Source organism: Halichoerus grypus, chromosome X, assembly GCF_964656455.1.
Source record: "Halichoerus grypus chromosome X, mHalGry1.hap1.1, whole genome shotgun sequence".
Lineage (NCBI taxonomy): Eukaryota > Metazoa > Chordata > Mammalia > Carnivora > Phocidae > Halichoerus > Halichoerus grypus.
The window spans coordinates 83,825,094-83,845,835 of NC_135727.1; the positions used below are offsets into that span (position 1 = coordinate 83,825,094).

Consider the following 20,742-nt stretch of genomic DNA (forward strand, 5'->3'; position numbering starts at 1 on the left):
TCAGGAGAATAGTACGGAGGTTCCTCAAAAGTTTGAAAATAGAACTCCCCTATGATCCAGCAATTGCACTACTAGGTATTTAACCAAAGGATAGAAAAATACAGATTCAAAGGGACACATGCTCCCTGATGTTGATAGCAGCATTATCAACAATAGCCAAACTATGGAATGAGTCCAAATGTCCACTGACTGATGAACGGATAATGAAAATGTGGTGTGTGTGTGTGTGTATGTGTACATATATATACACATACACACACACAATGGAATATTATTTACCCATCAAAAAGAATGAAATCTTGCCATTTCCAATGACGTGAATGGAGGCAGAGTATATTATGCTAAACGAAGTAAGTCAGAGAAAAACCAATAACATATGATTTCGCTCAGATGTGGAATTTAAGAAACAAAACAGTTGAACATATGGGAGGGGCAATAAAAAATAAAAAGAAAGAGGGAAACAAACTATAAGAGACTCTTAAAGATAGAGAACAAACTGAAGGCTGATGGAGGAGGTGGTGGGGTATGGGCACTTGTTATGATGAGCACTGGGTGTTGCATTTAAGTAATGAGTCACTGAATTGTATTCCTGAAACCAATACTGTACTATATGTTGACTAACTAGAATTTAAATAAAAATTTGAAAAGAAACAAAATTAAGTATTATCATATGATTCAGCAAGTCCCCTTTAGGTATATATATGAAGGAAATAAAATCACTAATCTTGAAGAGACACGTGCACCCCCAGTTCACTGCATCATTATTTACAATAAGCAAGACATGGAAACAACCTAGGTCTCCACTGACAGATGAAAAGATAAAGAAAATACAATGTAAATATAAAAATGATATATTACTCAGCCATAAGAAATCCTGCCATTTCCAACCCAATGGATAAAACTTGAGGGCATTATACTAAGTGAATTATGTTAGATAGAGAAAAACACTACATGATCTTACTTATACATGGAATCTTACTAAAAAGAAAACAAACTCATAAATACAGAGAGTACATTGGTAGTTTCCAGAGATTGGAGGGTGGGAGAAATTGGTGAAAGTGGTCAAAGGGTATAAACTTTCAGTTGTAACATGAATAAGTTCTGGATATCTAATACATATATAGCATGACATACATTATACTATAGTTAATAATATAGTTATAGTATACATATTTATTACAATTATAGTTATAGTATAGTTATAGTATAGTTCACATTATAGTTTAATGACTATAATTAACAGTCCTATATTGTATACTTAAAAGTTGCTGAGAGTAGATATTAACAGTTCTCACCACACAGTGGTCACCTGGTTGGCTCAGTCGGTTAAGCATCCAACTCTTGAGTTCGGCTGAGGTCATGATCTCAGGGTCAGGAGATTGAGCCCTGCACTGGGCTCTGTGCTGAGCATGGAGCCTGCTTAAAATTCTCTCCCTTTCTCTCTGCCCCTCCCGCTCGCGTGCTCTCTCTCTCTAAAAAAATAATTAAAAAAAAAAAAAGTTCTCACCACAGAGGAAAAAAAATGATAACTGTGTGAGATGACTGTGAAAACTTATTGTGGTAATTATTTTGTAATATATAGATAGAGCAAATCACCTTACCGTATACCTTAAACTTGCAACAATGTTATATGCCAAATATATTTCAATAAAGCTAGACAAAAAAGAACTATTTATATAGCTTGCATTGTCCATTTGAAATATATGTTCTTCCAAACACATCCCTTTTTCATTGATTATAATTGGATAATCTTGAAAATAAAGGTTTATGAAACAAAAACTGGAACAATGTCAAATTTCTATTTTGACACATGTAGTGAGATTATTTAAGAGAAAGTCATCCTTCTGAGGAAATATGCACTGAAGTATTTCCCAGTAAACGAGCATGATATCTGCTAGGAACTCTTAAATAGCTCAGAGAGAGAGAGGAAGAGGGGGAAGGGCAGAGGAAGAGGGGAAGGTAGAGGAGAGGAGATGGGTGGGGGAGGAGTAAAGGAAAAAAGAGCAGGGAGAGGGAGAAGGGGTATGAGAGGGAGAAAAAGAAATAGAGAATAAAAAAAGCAAGCAAACACCCCCAGATAAATGTTAACTGGTGGATCTGGGTAAAGAGTATATGGGAGTTCTTTGTAATATTCTTTTTTTTTCTAACAATTTTTTTGAATTGTAAAATTAGATCAAAATAAAAAGTTTAGAGGAGGATGAGTTAAGATGGTGGAGTAGTTGGGGGACCCTATGCTTGCCTTGTCCCTTGAACACAGATAAATATAAAATCATTCTGAACACCCAAGAAATTGCTCTGAGGACTGAGAACAAACTGCACATGTAGAGGGAGAAAAGCGCCACATCATGGAAGGTAGGAGCTGCAGACAGTTGATTTGGGGGAGAAGAGAATTGCAGGTGCTTCGGAAGGGAGGGAGGCCTTATCACAGAGCGAGGATCGAGAGAGAAAGAGAGAGAGAGAAACCAACATGCAGGAGATTACACAAGAAACACACTTCCCCAAAACCACTGACTGTGAAAAGGAGAGGGGCTGATTATTTTTTGTTTTTACAAGCAGTGGAGCTCAAAGTCTGAAGTTTCAGAAGTCTGCGCCATCGCTGGGGTTGTGCCAGGTGGGCACAGTAGTGTTCGTCTAGGGAAGAGGGTAGAGGCCCAGAAGTGGACAGCATGGTCTGAGGATACCCTCGTTTGCACTGGGAGAGACAGTTCCCCTCTTTGGGAGAGGTGGCATAACCTGAGAGGGGATGAAACAGACAATGGGCACCATTGAGCAGCACTGTTAATTAGCAAACTAGCAGAGGAACCTGCTGAAGGCAGCTAACCTGGATGCCGGCTTTTGGCTGAGGTCTACCATAAATGCCGAACCCCTGCACAGTCATGCGGCTGCTTTTCTGGGACAAACTGACCTGAGCCACAGTGTGGTGAGACCTTCCCCAGAGAATCAATGTGGGTTTGCACCTTGCCAGGTTCCTAAAATTTGTTGGAGTTTTGAAACCCAGCTGCACCCTTGAAATAAAACACAGGAATACTGTGCCACCAGACAGGTGGATGGCACAGACACAGACAGGGTTCTGATGGAATCTTGGGACATACAGGGGGAGATAGTTCGCTCTTCTGTGAGGGCTTCCTGAACAGGAGCAGGCATGAACTCCCCTCTTTGGGGACATGAGAGTGGGGTGAGGCCATTTCCCTCCCATCCATCAGCACAGACAGACTTCAGTGAACAAACAACACAGCACCCCCAGAGGAAGCTGCAGTTGCTTATAACAATCCCCACCCCACTGTACCTTGTAGATGCATCTCCACTAGGCCAAGTCCACCTGAGAACCAGCACAGCAGGCCCCTCTCCCAGAAGACCAGCACAAACCCCCTGCACAAAGTCTACTGATCATAGAGTACTGGAAAACTTCAGCTTTGCGGGAAATAGGATCTAGCCATTTTTAACAAGCACATCAAAACACACCTAGTTAAAACCCACCACTCAATGTCCAACGTCCAAACACTCCCCACTGTAGGCAAGGAGAAACTCTGCAGAGGACTGACCTAAGTGAAGGAGCAGCCAAAACACAGCAGCAGAGTACACACAAAATACACCAAAAAAAACTTCCTGAAGTGCCAAGCTCTGGACAGTATATAATCTTTCTTAATTTAGCCATTACTCTCAGGAGCAGGAAATGTAACAGTTCTTTCTGAACACACAGAAGATAGAGATCTAAGCAAAATGTCAAGACAGAGGAATCTATCCCACAAGAAAGACCAAGAGGTAATGGCCACTGATCTAATCAAAACAGTTATAAGTAATATGCCTGAACAACAATCTTAAGGATGCTAGCTGGACTTGAGAAAAAGCATAGAATACACTAGGGAATACTTTACAGCAGAGATAAAAGATCTACAAACTAGTCAGGCAGAAATAAAAAAAGCTATAACCAAGATGCACAACCAACTGGATGCAATGACCACAAGGATGGAAGAAGCTGAGAAACGAAATCAGTCATACAGAAGATAAAATTATGGAAAATAATGAAGTTGAAAAGAAGAAGGAAAGAAAAATACTGGATCACGAATGTAGACTTAGGGACTCAGTGACTCCATAAAGTGTAATAACATTTGTATCATAGCAGTCCCAGAAGAAGAGAAGGGAAAAGGGGCAGAAGGTTTATTTGAGGGTATTATAGCTGAAAACTGCCTAATCTGGAGAAGGACACAGACATCGAAATCCAGGAGGCACAAAGAACTACCATCAAAATCAACAAAAGCAAGCCAACACCAAGATACAGCACGGTGAAATTTACAAAATACACAGATAAGGAAAGAATCTTGTAAGCAGCAAGGGAAAAAAATTCCTTAACCTAGAAGAGAAAACAAATCAGCTTTGCATCAGATGGATCCACAGAAACTTAACAGGCCAGAAGAGAGTGGCATGATATACTCAATGTGCTGAATGGGAAAAATATGCAGCCAAGAATTCTTTATCCATTAAGGCTGTCATTCAGAATAGAAGAAGAGAGAGAGTTTCCCAGACAAACAAAAACTAAAGGAGTTCATGACCACTAAGCCAGCTGTGAAAGAAATTTTAAGGGGGACTGTGTGAGTGGAGAAAATGAGACGAAAAGCAACAAAGACTAGAAAGTAACAGAGAAAATATCCAGAAATACCAACTTCACAGTTAATACAATGGCACTAAATTCATATCTATCAATAATCAATCTGAATGTAAATGGACTATATTCTCCAATCAAAAGACAAAAGGTATCAGAATGGATAAAAAAAAAAAAACAAGACCTATCTATATGCTGCTTAAAAGAGACTCATTTTACAACTAAAGACACCTGCAGATTCAAAGTGAGGGGATGGAGAGCCTTTCATCATGCTAATGGATGTCAAAAGAAAGCCAGAGTGTCAATACTTATATCAGAAAACTAGATTTTAAACCAAAGACTGTGAGAAGAGATGAAGAAGGGAACCATATCATAATTAAGGGATCTATCCAACAAGAATTTCTAACAATTGTAAATATTTATCCCCAATTTGGGACCCAAATATGTAAATCAAACAAACATAAACAAACTCACTGACAATAATACAATAATACTAGAGGACTTTAGTGCTCCCACTTAGAACAATGGACAGATCATCAGGCAGAAAATCAAAAATGAAACAATGGCTTTGAATGACACACTGGACCAGATGGACTTAACAGATATATTCATAACATTTCATCCTAAAATAGCAGAATACACATTCTTTTCAAGTGCAGATAGAACATTCTCCAGAATAGATCACATACTGGGTCACAAATTAGGCCTCAACAAGTACAAAAAAGACTGAGATCATACCGTGCATAACAGACCACAATGCTATGAAATTTAGCGTCAAACCAGAAAAAATTTGGAAAGACCACAAATTCATGGAGGTGAAAGAACATCCTAATAAGAATGAATGGGTTAACCAGAAAATTAAAGAGAAAATAAAAAAGTACAAAGAAGCAAATGAAAATGAAAACACATAGCAGAGGCAGTCCTAAGAGGGAAGTATATTGTAATACATGCCTACCTCACCAAACAAGAAAAGTCTCAAATACACAACCTAACCTTACATCTAAAGGAGCTACAAAAGGAGCAAGAAATAAAGCCGAAAGCCAAAAGAAGAGAAATAATAAAGATTAGAGCAGAAATAAACAATATAGAAACAAAAAAACACAGAACAGATCAAAGAATTAAGAAAATTGATAAACCCCTAGCCAGACTTATCAAAAAAAGAGAAAGGAACAAAGAAATAAAATCACAAATGAAAGAGGAGAGATCACAAGCAACACCACAGAAATATAATTATAAGAGAATATTATGAAAAGTTATATGCCAATAAATGGGCAATCTGGAAGAAATGGAAAAATTCCTAGAAACATACAAACTACCAAAATTGAAACAGGAAGAATTAGAAAATTTGAACAGACCCATAATCAGCAAGGAAATCAGTAATCAAAAATGTACCAACATCAAGGCATCAATCCCATTTGCAACTGCACCAAAAACCATAAGATCCCTAGGAATAAACCTAACCAAAGAGATAAATGTTCTGTACTCTGAAAACTATAGAACACTTATGAAAGAAATTGAAGAGGACACAAAGAAATGGAAAAACATTCCATGTTCATAGAGTGAAAGAACAAACATGGTTAAAATGTCTATACTACCCAAAACAACCTACACTTTTAATGCAATCCCTATCAAAATACCACAAGCATTTTTCACAGAGCCAGAACGATTATGGAACCACAAAAGACCTGGAATGGCCAAAACATCCCGGAAAAAGAAAAGCAAAGATGGAGACATCATGATTCCGGACTTCAAGCTATATTTTGAAGCTGTGATCACCAAGACAGTATGGTATTGGCACAAAAACAGACACATAGATCAATGGAATGGAATACAGACTCCAGAAATGGACCCTCAACTCTATGGTCCACTAATCTTCGAAAAACCAGGAAAGAATATCCAATGGAAAAAAGACAGTCTCTTCAATAAATGGTGCTGGGGAAATTGGACAGCCATATGCAGAAGAATGAAACTGGACCATTTTCTCATACCATACACGAAGATAAACTCAAAATGGATGAAAGACCTCAATGTGAGACAGGAATCCATCAAAATCCTAGAGAAGAACAGAGGCAGCAACCTCCATGACCTTGGCTACAGCAACTTCTTGCTGGATACGTCTCCAAAGGCAAGGGAAACAGAAGCAAAAATGAACTACTGGGACTTCATCAAGATAAAAACTTCTGCATAGTAAAGGGAACACTCAATAAAACTAAAAGGCAATGTACAGTATGGGAGAAGATTTTTGCAAAGGACATATCAGATAAAGCACTATTATCCAAAATCTATAAAGAACTTATCAAACTCAACACCTAAAAAATAAATAATCCAGTTAAAAAATGGGCAAAAGACATGAACAGATATTTCTCCAAAGAAGACATACAGGTGGCTAATAGACACATGAAAAGATGCTCAGTATTACTCATCATCAGGGAAATACAAACCACAACCACGATGATATGCCACCTCACAACTGTCAGAATGGCTAAAATTAACAACAGGAAACAACAGGTGTTGGCGAGGATGTGGAGCAAGGGGAACCCTCCTACACTGTAGGTGGGAATGCAAAGTGGTGCAGCCACTCTGGAAAACAGTATGGAGGTTCCTCAAAAAGTCAAAAATAGAACTCCCCTATGATCCAGCAATTGCACTACTAGGTATTTAACCGAAGGATACAAAAATACAGATTCAAAGAGGCACATGATCCTCGATGTTTATAGCAGCATTATCAACAAGAGCCAAACTATAGAAAGAGCCCAAAGCCCATCTACTGATGAATGGATAAAGAAGATGTGGTGTATATATATATATATATATATATATATATATATATATATACATAATGGGATATTACTCAGCTATCAAAAAGAATGAAATCTTGCCATTTGCAACGATGTAGATGGTGCTACAGTATATTATGCTAAGCGAAATAAGTCAGAGAAAGACAAATACCATTTGATTTCACTCATATGTGGAATTTAAGAAAGAAAACAGATGAACACAGAGGAAGGGAGAAAAAAAAAGAGAGAGGGAAGCAAACCGTAAGAGACTCTTACCTATAGAGAATAATCTGAGGGTTGATGGAGGGAGGTAGGTGGGGTATGGGCTAAATGGTTGATGGGTATTAAGGAGGGCACTTGTGATGAGCACTGGGTATTATATGTAAGTGATGAATCACTAAATTCTTCTTCTGAAACTAATGTTTTACTATATGTTAACTAACAGGAATTTAAATAAAAACTTGAGATTAAAAAAAAACAATAACAACAAAAAAACCCATATAAATAGTTTAAGAACTCAAATATAAATATCAGGAATAATTCCATCATTCAAAAACATGCACAAAGATTTCTATGTAGTTAAAGAAATGTTTTACATGGCCAAAATCTTTTGGAATGAGAAACTCATATATAATTTTGCTTTTTCTTATCAGAAAGATAAAAAAAACATTTTAAAGCAAAAAATAAGATGAAGTTTAACGGTAATTGGACTAATGATTTCACAATCTGATTTTTACAAAAGAGCCCCATGTGTTTGTAAATTAAACAAATTCATGAGTCAGAAAAGAAATCATAAGAGAAATTACAATTGAATGACAATAAAATACTACATATAAAAATCTGTGAAATTCTTTTAACATCATATGTAGTAGAAGATTTATAGTCATAAATTCTTATTTTAGAAAAGGAGCTTGATAGTCACTGGGCTAAAAGTCCAGAAGAAAAATTAGAAAAAGAGCAAACATAAAGCAAGTAAAGAAAATAATAAAGATTAAAACAAAAATTTTAAAAACAACATATTCAGTGGTGAGGGTGATGAAACCAAAATCAGAAAATACATTAGAAATTGATTACTGTAATTTATCACATGGTCACACTCTCAAATTAATGGAGAAAAACTCCATATTCCTTCATAATTAAAATGTCTCAGCATACTAAGACTAGAAATGAATTTCCTTATCCTGAAGAAGCAAATCTAAAAATGGTGAAACATTTGTAGAATTCCCTTGTAAATTCAAAAGCAAGAGAAGAAAATCCTCTATCACTGTTACTGTTTCTCATTGTAGTGAAGATCCTAGCTGGCACAGTAAGACAAGCTAAAAAAAGAAATAGTGACAAGAAACTGCCATTATTCACAATATAATTAACATATAATCCCAGAAAATCTATAAATTATCAGAACAAACAGAATTCAGAAAGACTGTAGCATATAAAATCAGTATGTAAAAATATCAATCATGTTCCCATTTACCAGCAAAAAATCAGAAAATGGGTTTTAAACACATTTACACATTTCCCAGTAACAACAAAAACTATAAGGTAATTAGGAGTGAATCTAACAAAGCAGCTTATAAATTACATTATTATTATATGGTATATGTGGTTTCATATAATGTAGAAAATAAGTTTCAATTTTACCATTTGGTGCTAGCTTTGTTTTTTGTTTGGCTATTTCTTTTTACAACTCTTATTCCTCTTCCTCCCTTAATAAGTGTTTTGGTAAATAAATTACCTTAAAACACAATTACCTGGTGCAGGACATCAGAAAAAGCAGGGCAGCGGTGTCAATAATCTTCATTGTCTTCACTAGATGAACCATTTTATGAATGCACCAAGGAAATGGAGTCATTCTGCAATCCCTCAAAGACTGAAAAATAATAAAATAAGGTAAAATGATTTCCTCTGTTATTGTCCATCTCTCTTCCCTGGCCTCCTAAGTCCTTATGATCTACCATGCTCCCATTTCTATTATATATTCCTGTAAAACAGTTAAATGGATAGTATTAAAAGAGGTCTACTGCGAATTAAGAGCATAGATTCTGGAAGCACTTTAGAACAGGGTCTAGCACATAAAAAATGTTTAGTAAATATGTGCTATTATTACAATTTTCAATGATTTGAATCACTAGAGGAAATTATGTAGCTCTTGAACTTTTTGCCTTGCACAATCTCCTTTGTTTTCTATCTGAGCACTGCTATCCCTATGCCCTACCCCCTACCACCATTACCCTTTTGGACATTGAAGTAAAGTTGAGGCAAATCAGAGTGTAAAGGAATGACTGGATGATGCTTTCAAGCAAAACCAGAGCTCATTCTTTTTCTATGCACTATCTCTAAGTCCCAAGTCCAGAGCCTCCTTAGTTTCCACTGTTATCCTAGCATTTATTGACTTATTTATTCAAATATGTTTCACTCCTACTATGTACCAGGCACCATGCCTTGTCATCCATTCTCTACAGCTCCCAGCACAATGCCTAGTCCTTTGCAAGGGCTCCATAATGGTTTATTGCATGAATGAAGAAAGGATGCCCTGTTTCCTTGGATTACAAGAATCTGTGACGCTTGGGTCAGATTTGGTTTTCTTTTTTGCATTCTAGAAGGTCATCTAAATAGAAGGTTGTTCCTCTGATAGGAAAAACTGGACTCCTAAAATACATCACTTGATAGAAAATCTACCAATGGTTACCACCACCTTTGGATTAAACTACATACTCCTTAGCATAACATTCAAGGCCCTGCAACACTCTATCGCACCTCCAAGTCTTTCTCCAAGATTCAGTTACACCCAAGCTTTTCACAGAAGAAGCCTGCTTTGGGGCTTTTGTCCTGGAAACACCAGGCCTGAAAAGCATTCTCTCCCTTTCCACAAGACAGATATCACTCACCCTTTAAGGCGCACCAAAGTTCCCCTTTCCTTTTTGATGGGTCATGATTACAACCAGGCAAAATGACTTTGTCCATCCTAAGTGATCCCTGCATACCCTGAACAAGCACTTGGGTTTACACTTACCACAATATAACTTTTTTCTTTCTTTCTTTTTTTTTTTTTTACTTACGAAATTTTCCTGCCACACACACAGAGAAATACATTCCTGACGACTAACTTTAGAATACCCTCTGTCAGCCAGGAATTAGGCCTGTTAGCATAGGAATGAGGCCTTCCATATGTTATTGATCTTGAATCAATGACTCTTTTTAAATGGAAAAGTTTCAAATATACACAAAAGTGAGAACAGTATAATGAATCTCCACGTATGCATTACCCAGTTATGATCAACTCATAAACATTTTGTTTGTAACCCCCACTTCGGCCCCACTGAATTACTTTTAAGCATATCAAAAGATTTAAATCTATTTCTTAAAAAATATAACCACAATTATCACAGCTAATATATTAAAAATAATTAATTAATGTCTATAAATATCCATAATTTCACCCAAACGTATTTTGTGAAAGAGCTATTTAATGCCCCCTTTTTTGTTTATTTTGTTTTTCAATTTTGAAATCGTGGAAAGAATAGAGAAAAGAGGAATGAGATCTGGGAAATTGCATAATTAAGTTGCGGAGAGCCTGGATGTTCAAGATGAGAAAGAAAGAATCTGACCTGGTTTGGGGTGGGATAAGTATATTCTACTACTTCTCCGGAGGAGGAGGGTGCGATTTCAGGCCCGGTGATGCAGGAGAAGGTGCGGAGGGAAGAGGGTTACTACCTCCGTTGGGGGTTCCTTCTGGATAATCCCACCGTGGAGCTAGGAGGCAGCGCTTTTTTGGAGGCCTGGTTTCCCGGGTATTTCCAGGTGGGAGCGTGGATCTCCCGGAGGCACAAGGTTGATCCCCCATAAGGATTATAGGACTGGGCGTCAGCTCTCTCTAGTGGGCCCGGCGAGGCCGAGACCTGAGATGGCGGCGGGTCCCTTCCAGGCACAGAGCTTCCTCCGGGTTTCGCGCTTACCGTATTTCCTGTATCCTGAAACGCATATCCCCTCTCCGTCTCCACCCTCCCCTCCCTACTCCACCCTATTTTAATGTTTCTACAGAGGAGGGTCTTAAGAAGACGAAGCGTATATTTAATATTTAATGTTTTTCCTCTGCCCGTCCCCCCAAATGTAACTAAATCTATGTTCTGTCTTACACAATCTATGCAATTTTAAGATTAGAAGAAATTTAGGTTTACTTCTAAATGGTAAACTGCATAGATTGTGGAAAAGCTCGGAGGGGCGGGGGGGGGGAGGTGCGCAGGTGTGGGGGAGGGGGAGAACAAAGAAATTCTTAAAAAGCTAAGGGGTTTACTATATAGAGTTGCCAATGAGCAACACAGAGCCAGGAAACTACCTAGGACCATTTAAAAAAACAATATGCAAACGTATTAGTTGACTAAAGTGCAGAATACCACACTAACATTGACCATGGTAATTGAATGTGGAAAATAGTCACCGTATGTCATAGAATGTAATGTCACTTATTTCTTCGTATTTTAACAAATTAGAAATCTCTAAAGGCTTACTTTTTTAAATGTCTAATTTTTTTTAATGTTTCAATATCTATCAAATTTCAGTTGATGAATCTCAATCTCAATTGATGGAATGTCATACTTTAATTGGCAATGTTTTTGTTCTCTTTTCCAAAGTTATGGAAAATAATAATTCATCTTACTATCTGGTGTATTATATTCTATGATATATGGTAAGTAACCAGAAGAGGGTGCAATGTGGCTTAGAAGAAAAGGCTACTGAACTTCTTAGACCTTCATCATTTATGTCTGTCCCCCTGTGGCTATGTACAAACTAGACCATTTTACACCACTGTCCTCAGTGTTTTTTAATAGAGAGAGTTCAATCCTTAATGTCAAAATAGAACTTTTAAAATACTCTGTTATTTATAAGCTCTGTGATATTTAAGTAGTCGATTAAATAGTTAAAGGTATAGTTTCCAGGAGATAATAATTTCTTCCTTTTAAAACTATTGCCATAATCAGGGATCATGTATTTAAAGTACTTATTAACCATGATTGCCTCTCATCTTCACCATCACTACCTTCCTCTAAGTACCAGTGCTGCCCTTTACACAAACTAGATACTAAATAAATGTTTAGGAAATAAATGACCCTGTGGTTTTCTACCAAATGCTACTAAAAAAGAAAAATATTGTAGCAGTGGGTTAATGAAAACATGTGAAGGGAAATCAAGGGAAGCAATGCTTTAGATTTAGAAAAGCAGTTGGGACTAGACATAACATATGGGAATCACCAACATAGATCTGGTAGTTGAAGTCATGAAGATGGATGTGTCCTCAAGAGAAAATATAGAGAAAAGGGAAGTGGGCTAAAGACAGAATATTGAGTAGTTAGAGACAGAAGAGTAGTCTACTGCAAAGCCTGAGAAAGAGTAGCCAAAGTCAGAGGAGAGGACTCTAACCTAGTGTTTCTCACTCTTGGCACTACTGACATTTGAGGCCAGATTCCTCTTTGTGGTAGGGGCCTGCCCTGTGCGTTGTAGAATGTTTAGCACCATCCCAACATAGGGCAGTAACACTTCCTCACCAGCTGTAAAACCAAAAATGTCTCCAGACACTGCCAAATGTCCCCTGGGAGGCAAAATCATCCCCACTGAGAACCATCGGTCTATCCCTAATCCTCCAAGCTTGCTCCTTTCCTAGTCTTCTTTATTTCAGTGAATGTCATCCTTTCTACCCAGTTGTACAAGTCAAACCTTATTACTATTTTTTATACCGCAGAATATTTCATTATTTTCCAAAGTAAATGAAGTAACATTTTTGCAGTCTTTTCAGATGAGTCTCTCAATCTGTGAAACTGAAGACTTTAAGAGTAAAAGTTGAAATTAAGTTGTTTTATAGCCACTGTTTTAGTAAATTAAGATAAATATTGCCTATTTTAGTAAAATAACAGGAATTAAAAATTATATCAAATCCAGATATGTTATATTTATGGTAAACATCTGACTTGTGAAAACAGTCCCAACTTAAAGCTGCTGCCATCAACCTGGACTATTTGTATCTCAACTGGATTTATTTATTTTTATTTTTAATTGTGGTAAAATACACATAAAATTTTCCATCTTAATCATTTTTAAGTGTACAGTTTAGTAGTTGAGTATATTCACAATGTTGTACTACCGATCTCCAGAATTTTTTCATACTCATTTAACAATGTCTTCCATTTTCCCCCCTCTCTCAGTCCTTGGTAACCACCATTATACTCCCAACTGGATTTTGTTTGTTTATTTTTGTTATACTAAAATGGAAAACTAAAGCCTTTTACAGCTAGGGCTCAAAATGATTTTCCCCATCACCTTTTCCAAGTTAAACTTTTTTTTTTTTTTAACATTGATGAAATACATGAACATGAATCAGTAAACCAGAAGAGGGCACTGTTAGGCTGAAGAGCTATCAAACCAGATTTTTTAAATTTTATTTTATTATGTTATGTTAGTCACCATACAGTACATCATTAGTTTTCGATGTAGTGTTCCATGATTCATTGTTTTTGTGTAACATCCAGTGCTCCATGCAATATGTGCCCTCCTTAATACCCATCACCGGGCTAACCCATCCCCCCACCCCTCTCCCCTCTAAAACCCTCAGTTTGTTTCCTGAAGTCCATAGTCTCTCATGGTTCATCTCCCCCTCCGATTCCCCCCCTTCATTTTTCCCTTCCTTCTCCTAATGTCCTCCATGCTATTCCTTATGTTCCACAAACAAGTGAAACCACATGATAATTGACTTTCTCTGCTTGACTTATTTCACTTAGCATAATCTCTTCCAGTCCCATCCATGTTGATGTAAAAGTTGGGTATTCATCTTTTCTGATGGCTGAGTAATATTCCATTGTATATATGAACCACATCTTCTTTATCCATTCATCTGTTGAAGGGCATCTCGGCTCTTTCCACAGTTCGGCTATTGTGGACATTGCTGCTATGAACATTGGGGTGCATATGGCCCTTCTTTTCACTACATCTGTGTCTTTGGGGTAAATACCCAGTAGTGCAATTGCTGGGTCATAGGGTAGCTCTATTTTTAATTTTTTGAGGCACCTCCACAATGTTTTCCAAAGTGGATGTACCAACTTGCATTCCCACTAACAGTGTAAGAGGGTTCCCCTTTCTCCACAACCTCTCCAACATTTGTTGTTTCTTTCCCTGTCCATTTTTGCCATTCTAACTGGTGTAAGGTGGTATCTCAATGTGGTTTTGATTTGAATTTCCCTGATGGCTAATGATGATGAACATTTTTTCATGTGTCTGTTAGCCATTTGTATGTCTTCTTTGGTGAAGTGTTTGTTCATGTCTTCTGCCCATTTTATGACTTGATTATTTGTTTTTTGGGTGTTGAGTTTCAGAAGTTCTTTATAGATCTTGGATATCAGCCAAAGCTTTGTCTGTGGCGTCATTTGCAAAAATCTTCTCCCATTCCGTGTGTTGCCTCTCAAACCAGATTTGAGAAGTGTTACAGATCTGAATTTCTTTCATAATTTAAAGTGCTCAAAAGTTGACAACAGAGGGGAAATGGCAGTCTCTTCTATAAATGGTGTTGGGAAAACTGGATAGCTATGTGAAAAATAATGAAACTGGATCACTGTTTTACACCATACACAAAAATTTACTCAAAACAGATTAAAGACTGGAATGTAAGACCATAAACCATAAAACTCATAGAAGAAAACATAGGCAGTAAGCTCCTTGACATCAGTCTTGGCGATATGTTTTTTTTTTTTTTTAATCTGGCTCCAAAGGCAATGGCAACAAAAGCAAAAACAAACAAATGGGACTACAAACTAAGAAGCTTCTGCATAGTGAAGGAAACCATCAACAAAATAAAAAGGTAATGTACTCAGTGGAAGAAAATATTTGCAAATTGTGTATCTGATAAGGGGCCAATATCCATAATATATAAAGAACTTATACAACTCAATAGAAAAAAAATCTGATTAAAAAATAGGCAGAGGATCCTAATAGACATTTTCTCCAAGAAGATATGCACATGGCCAATAGTTTCATGAAAAGATTATCAACATCACTCATTATCAAGGAAATGTAAATCAAAACCACAATGAGATATCCCCTCACACCTGTTAGAATAGCTATTATCAAAAAGACAAGAAATAAGTGTTGGTGAGAATGTGGAGAAAAGAGAACCCTTGTGCACTGTTGGTGGGAATGTAAATTGGTGCAACCACTATGGAAAACGGTATGGAAGTTCCTGAAAAAATTAAAAATAGAACTACCATATGATCCAGCAATTCCACTTATGGATATTTATCCAAAGGAAAAAAAATAACTCAAAAGGATATATGCATCCCCATGTTAATTGATAGATACATGTATAAAGAAGATGTGGTATACACACACACAATAACACACACACACACACAAAAACACATATGCACACAATGCAATACGACTCAACCATGAGAAACCATGAAGTATTGCTATTTGTGACAATATGGATGGACCTATAGTGTATTATGCTAAATGAAGTAAGACAGAGAAAAACAATTACCATATGATTTCACTTACATGTGGAGTCAAAAAAACAAAGCAAATGAAGAAGGAAAGCAAAACAAAACTCATAGATACAGAGAATAGATTGGTGGTTGCCAAAAGGGAGAAGGTTTGGGAGGTGGGTAAAATGGGCAAAGGGGATCAAGAGGTACAAATGTTCAGTTATAAAATAAATATGTCATAGGGATATAATATAGAGCATGGTGACTATACTCAATAATATTGTATTGCAAATTTGAAAGATGCTAAGAAAGTAAATCTTAAAGTTTCCTATTACATAAAAATTATTTTTGTAATTTTATGTGCTGACAGATGGTAACTAGACTCATTGTGGTGATCATTTCCCAATGCATACAAATGTCAAAATAGTATGTTGTACAGCTGAAACTAATATAATGTATGTCATTTATACTTCAATGAAAAAAATGACAACAGAGAACAAAATTGAACCCACCTCTGCATGATATTAATCTGTTTTAATTTGGGGGTATTTATTTATTTTTACTTATTTTATTTGAATTCAATTAGTTAACATATAGTGTATCATTAATTTCAGATATAGAGTTCAGTAATTTATCAGTTGCATATAACACCCAGTGCTCATTACATCACATGCCCTCCTTAATGCCCATCACCCAGTTACCCCATTCCCCCCTCCCCTTCAGCAACCCTCAGTTTGTTTCCTATAGTTAAGAGTCTCTTATGGTTTGTCTCCCTCTCTGACTTCATCTTATAGGGGAAGGGAGGGAAAATTTTTGAATATTTTAAGTTAGGAAGTTGGTTGATTAATTCTGATTGTTTTTGGAAATTAACTTTTATCTCAAGGCCAAGAATTTTTCTCTTACATGTACAAATGTAAAGGATTTCTTTGTTAATTGTTTTTAAGTACCAATCTAAGGACAAAAACCATGGAGTTTTTGTAGGATTTTCATAAAATGGAAACTAAGAATGATTTGGAGTGAGACTAGACATATTATTTATTTTGTTTTAATTTAGGTTTTTAATGTAATGTTTCACTATGATTTTTTTAAAGAATTCTATAAAATAAAAATAAGGAAGCAAAAATATCTATTAGTTCTTTGCCTAGATAACCTCTTTAAACATCCAAAAACTTAAATAAGTGTAAAAGACAAATAATATAAGGTTAGAAAAAGTGAATAGTCAGGAAAGATACCAAATGAAAAGTAAAAATTTCCAAAGTTGACCATTATAATCAGTTTTCAATAATTGCTTGGGGGAGAGGAGCAGAAGGTAAATTTGTGTATCTGTTTACATACACAGGTACATATGTGTGAGATGCATGTACCTGCATATGTGTTTTTTATTTCACAAAGTTGACCATATAGTCACAGTTTTTGTACTTAGTTTTTTGGTGTTTTTAACTTCACCATATAGCTTAGTGATTTTTCCATATAATCTTTCTTCTCGTTGTTAATTTTTTTAATGGCTGCACACAATCCCATTATATGGACTTACATTGATTTTTTATTTTCTCTCTCTATGGGTTTGTCTATATTGGACATTTCATATGAATGGAATCATACAATATATGATCTTATGCATCTGGATTCTTTCACTAAGCATATTTTTCAGGTTCATGATGTTGTACAATGTATCAGTGCTTCATTTTTAATATTTTTTAAATTTTATTATGTTATGTTAATCACCATACATCATTACTTTTTTTTTTAATTTAAATTTTTTTATTGTTATGTTAATCCCCATACATTACATCATTAGTTTTAGATATAGTGTTCCATGATTCATTGTTTGCGTATAACACCCAGTGCTCCATTCAATAAAATTTTTATTGTGGTAACATACACATAACAAAGTTTACTATTTTTTTATTTTGAAAAATCCTAATCATCTTAGTCATTTTGAAGTGTACAGCTCAGATTGTTATGCAACAATCTCCAGAAGTCTTCATCTTGCTAAATTGAAATGCTATAACCATTAAACAACAACTCCTCATTCACCACTGCCCCCAGTCCCTAGCAGCCACCATTCTACTTTCTGTCTTTATTAGTTTGATTACTCTAGTATCTCATTAAAATAGAATCATACAATATTAGTCTTTTTGTGAATGACTTATTTTGCTTAGTATAATGTCCTCAAGTTTCATTCATGTTGTAGCATGTGTCAGAATTTTCTTCCCTTTAAAAGGTGAATATGTGCCAGGATTTCCTTCCTTTGAAAAGCTGAATAATATTCCATTGTATGTATATACTACAATTTATTCATCCATTCACCTGTTATTGTACATTAGGGTTGCTTCCACGTTTGGACTATTGTGAGTAATGCCTCCAAGAACATGGGTATACAAATATCTCTCAAAGGTCCTGCTTTCAAGTTTTATGGATATGACCCAGAAGTGGAATTAATGGATCACATAGTATTTCAATGTGTAATTTTTTTGAGGAAACACCAAAATGTTTTCCATAGTGGCTGCACCATTTGACATTTTAACCAAGAGTGCCCAAGCGTTTCAATATCACCACATCCTTGCCAACACTAGTTATTATTTTTTGATATGCATTTTTTTTTTTTTTTTTTTTTGCTGTTTCTTCAGAATCGTTTTTAGAACTGAGGTGTGATTGGGGCGTCTTGGTGGCTCAGTCGGTTAAACATCTGCCTTCATCCCCGGACATGATCCCAGGGTCCTGGGATCAAGTCCCGCATTGGGCTCCTTGCTCAGTGGGGAGCATGCTTCTTCCTCTCCCTCTGCTTGCTTCTCCCTCTGTCTGCCACTCCCCCTGCTTGTGCGTGCACTCTCTCTGTCAAATAAATAAATAAATAATCTTTAAAAATTAAAAAAAAATTATCACCATAGATACTGAATTAATTTTCTTGTCATGAGAAATTTTGAGATTTACTCCATTAGCAATGCTCAAATTGGCACTACAGTATTAACTATAGTCGACCAGTTATACATTATGTACCCATGACTGACTGACTGACTTACTTTAGTTAGTGAGTTAGTTAGTTTCAAGGTTTTTAAAATTTATTTAGGTTGTTTTTTTATTTAAAATCAATTAATTAAAATTCAGTGTACTATTCGCTTCAGAGGTAAAGTTAAGTGATTCACCAGTTGCATGTAATGCCCAGTGTTCATTGCATCAAGTGCACTCTGTAATGCCCATCACCCATGTACCCCATTTCCCCACCCACCTTCCCTCCAGAAACCCTCAGTTTGTTTCCTATAGTTAAGAGTCTCTTATGGTTTGTATCTTCCTCCAATTTCATCTATATTTTATTTTTCCTTCCCTTCCCCTATGTTCATCTGTTTTGTTTCTTAAATTCCTCATATGTCTGAAATCACATGGCATTTCTTTCTCTGACTTATTTCGCTTAGCATAATACCCTCTAGTTCCATCCACGTCGTTGCAAATGGTAAGATTTCATTTTCTTGATAGCTGAGTAATATTCCATTACTTCTTTATCTTCTTTATCCATTCATCTGTCTATGGACATCTGGGCTCTTTCCATATTTTGGCTATTGTGTACATTGTTGCTATAAACATTGGGGTGCATGTGTACCTTCGAATCACTATGATGTATCCTTTGGATAAATAGCTAGCAGTACAATTGTTGGGTTGTATGGTAGCTCTATTTTAACTTTTTAAGGAAACTTCATACTGTTTTCCAGAGTGGTGATAGCAGTTTGCATTCCCACCACAGTGTAAAATGGTTCCTCTGTCTCCACATCCTCACCAACATCTGTTGTTTCCTGACTTGTTAATTTTAGACATTCTGACGGGTGTAGAGCTGGTATCTCATTGTGGTTTTGATTTGTATTTCCCTGATGCCAAGGTATGTGGAACATTTTTTTCATTTGTCTGTTGGCCATTTCCATGTCTTCATTGGAAAAATGTCTGTTCATGTCTTCTGCCCATTTCTTGACTCATTTATTTGTTTTTGGGGTGTTGAGTTTGATAAGTTCTTTATAGATGTTGGATACTAGCCCTTTATCTGAAAAGACATTTGTAAATATCTGCTCCCAGTTTGTAGGTAGTCTTTTAGTCTTGTTGACTGTTTCCTTTGCTGTGCAAAAGCTTTTTATCTTGATAAAGTTCCAATGATTCACTTTTGCTTTTGTTTCCATTGCCTTTGAGACCTGTCTAGCAAGAATTTGCTGCAGCCCAGGTCAAAGAGGTTGCTGCCTATGTTCTCCTCTAGGATTTTGATGGATTCCTGTCTCACATTTAGGTCTTTCATCCATTTTGAGTTTATTTTTCTGTATGGTGTAAGAAAAATAGTTCAGTTTCATTCTTCTGCATGTGGCTGTCCAATTTTCCCAACACCATTTGTTGAAGAGACTGTCTTTTTTCCATTGGATATTCTTTCCTGCTTTACCAAAGATTAGTTGACCATAGAGTTGAGGGTCCTTTTCTGAGTTTCTTATTGTGTTCCACTGATCTATGTGTCTGTTTTTGTGCCAGTACCATACTGTCTTGATCACTACAGTTTGTAATGTAGCTTGAAGTCCAGAATTGTGATGCTTCCAGGTTTTTTTTCTTTTTCAACATTCTTTTGGCTATTTGGGGTCTTTTCTGGTTCCATACAAATTTTAAGATTATTTGTTTAAGCACTGTGAAAATGTTGATGGTATTTTGATAGAGATTGCATTGAATGTGTAGATTGCTTTGGGAAGCATAGGGATTTTAACAATATTTGTTCTTCCAGTCCATGAGTATAGAATGTTTTTCCATTTCTTTGTGTCTTCATCCATTTCTTTTTTTAAAAAAAAAGATTTTATTTATTTATCTGAGAGAGAGAGAGAGAGAGAGAGAAGGAGAGGGGGGAGGGGTAGAGGGAGAAGCAGGCTCCCCACTGAGCAGAGAG

General features: G+C 36.3%; 1 protein-coding gene across 3 annotated transcripts in view; it reads right to left on the reverse strand.

The window, feature by feature from the left end:
• The window catches only part of LOC118549733 (negative regulator of P-body association), a 159,145-nt gene extending 147,812 nt beyond the window's left edge, over positions 1-11,333 (reverse strand). Inside the window, exons 1-3 of one of the 3 annotated variants that reach the window (XM_078065451.1) lie at positions 10,983-11,333; positions 9,126-9,244; positions 7,574-8,693 (exon numbers count right to left, since the gene is read on the reverse strand). In XM_078065451.1, the coding sequence (XP_077921577.1) occupies positions 11,012-11,218 (207 nt within the window). In that variant the 5' untranslated portion in view covers positions 11,219-11,333 and the 3' untranslated portion in view covers positions 7,574-8,693; positions 9,126-9,244; positions 10,983-11,011. Of the gene's footprint in view, positions 1-7,573; positions 8,694-9,109; positions 9,245-10,982 lie in introns of those variants that run through there. The other 2 variants (XM_078065450.1, XM_078065452.1) reach the window with 2 other exon arrangements.
• Between the last annotated feature and the right edge of the window lie 9,409 nt (positions 11,334-20,742).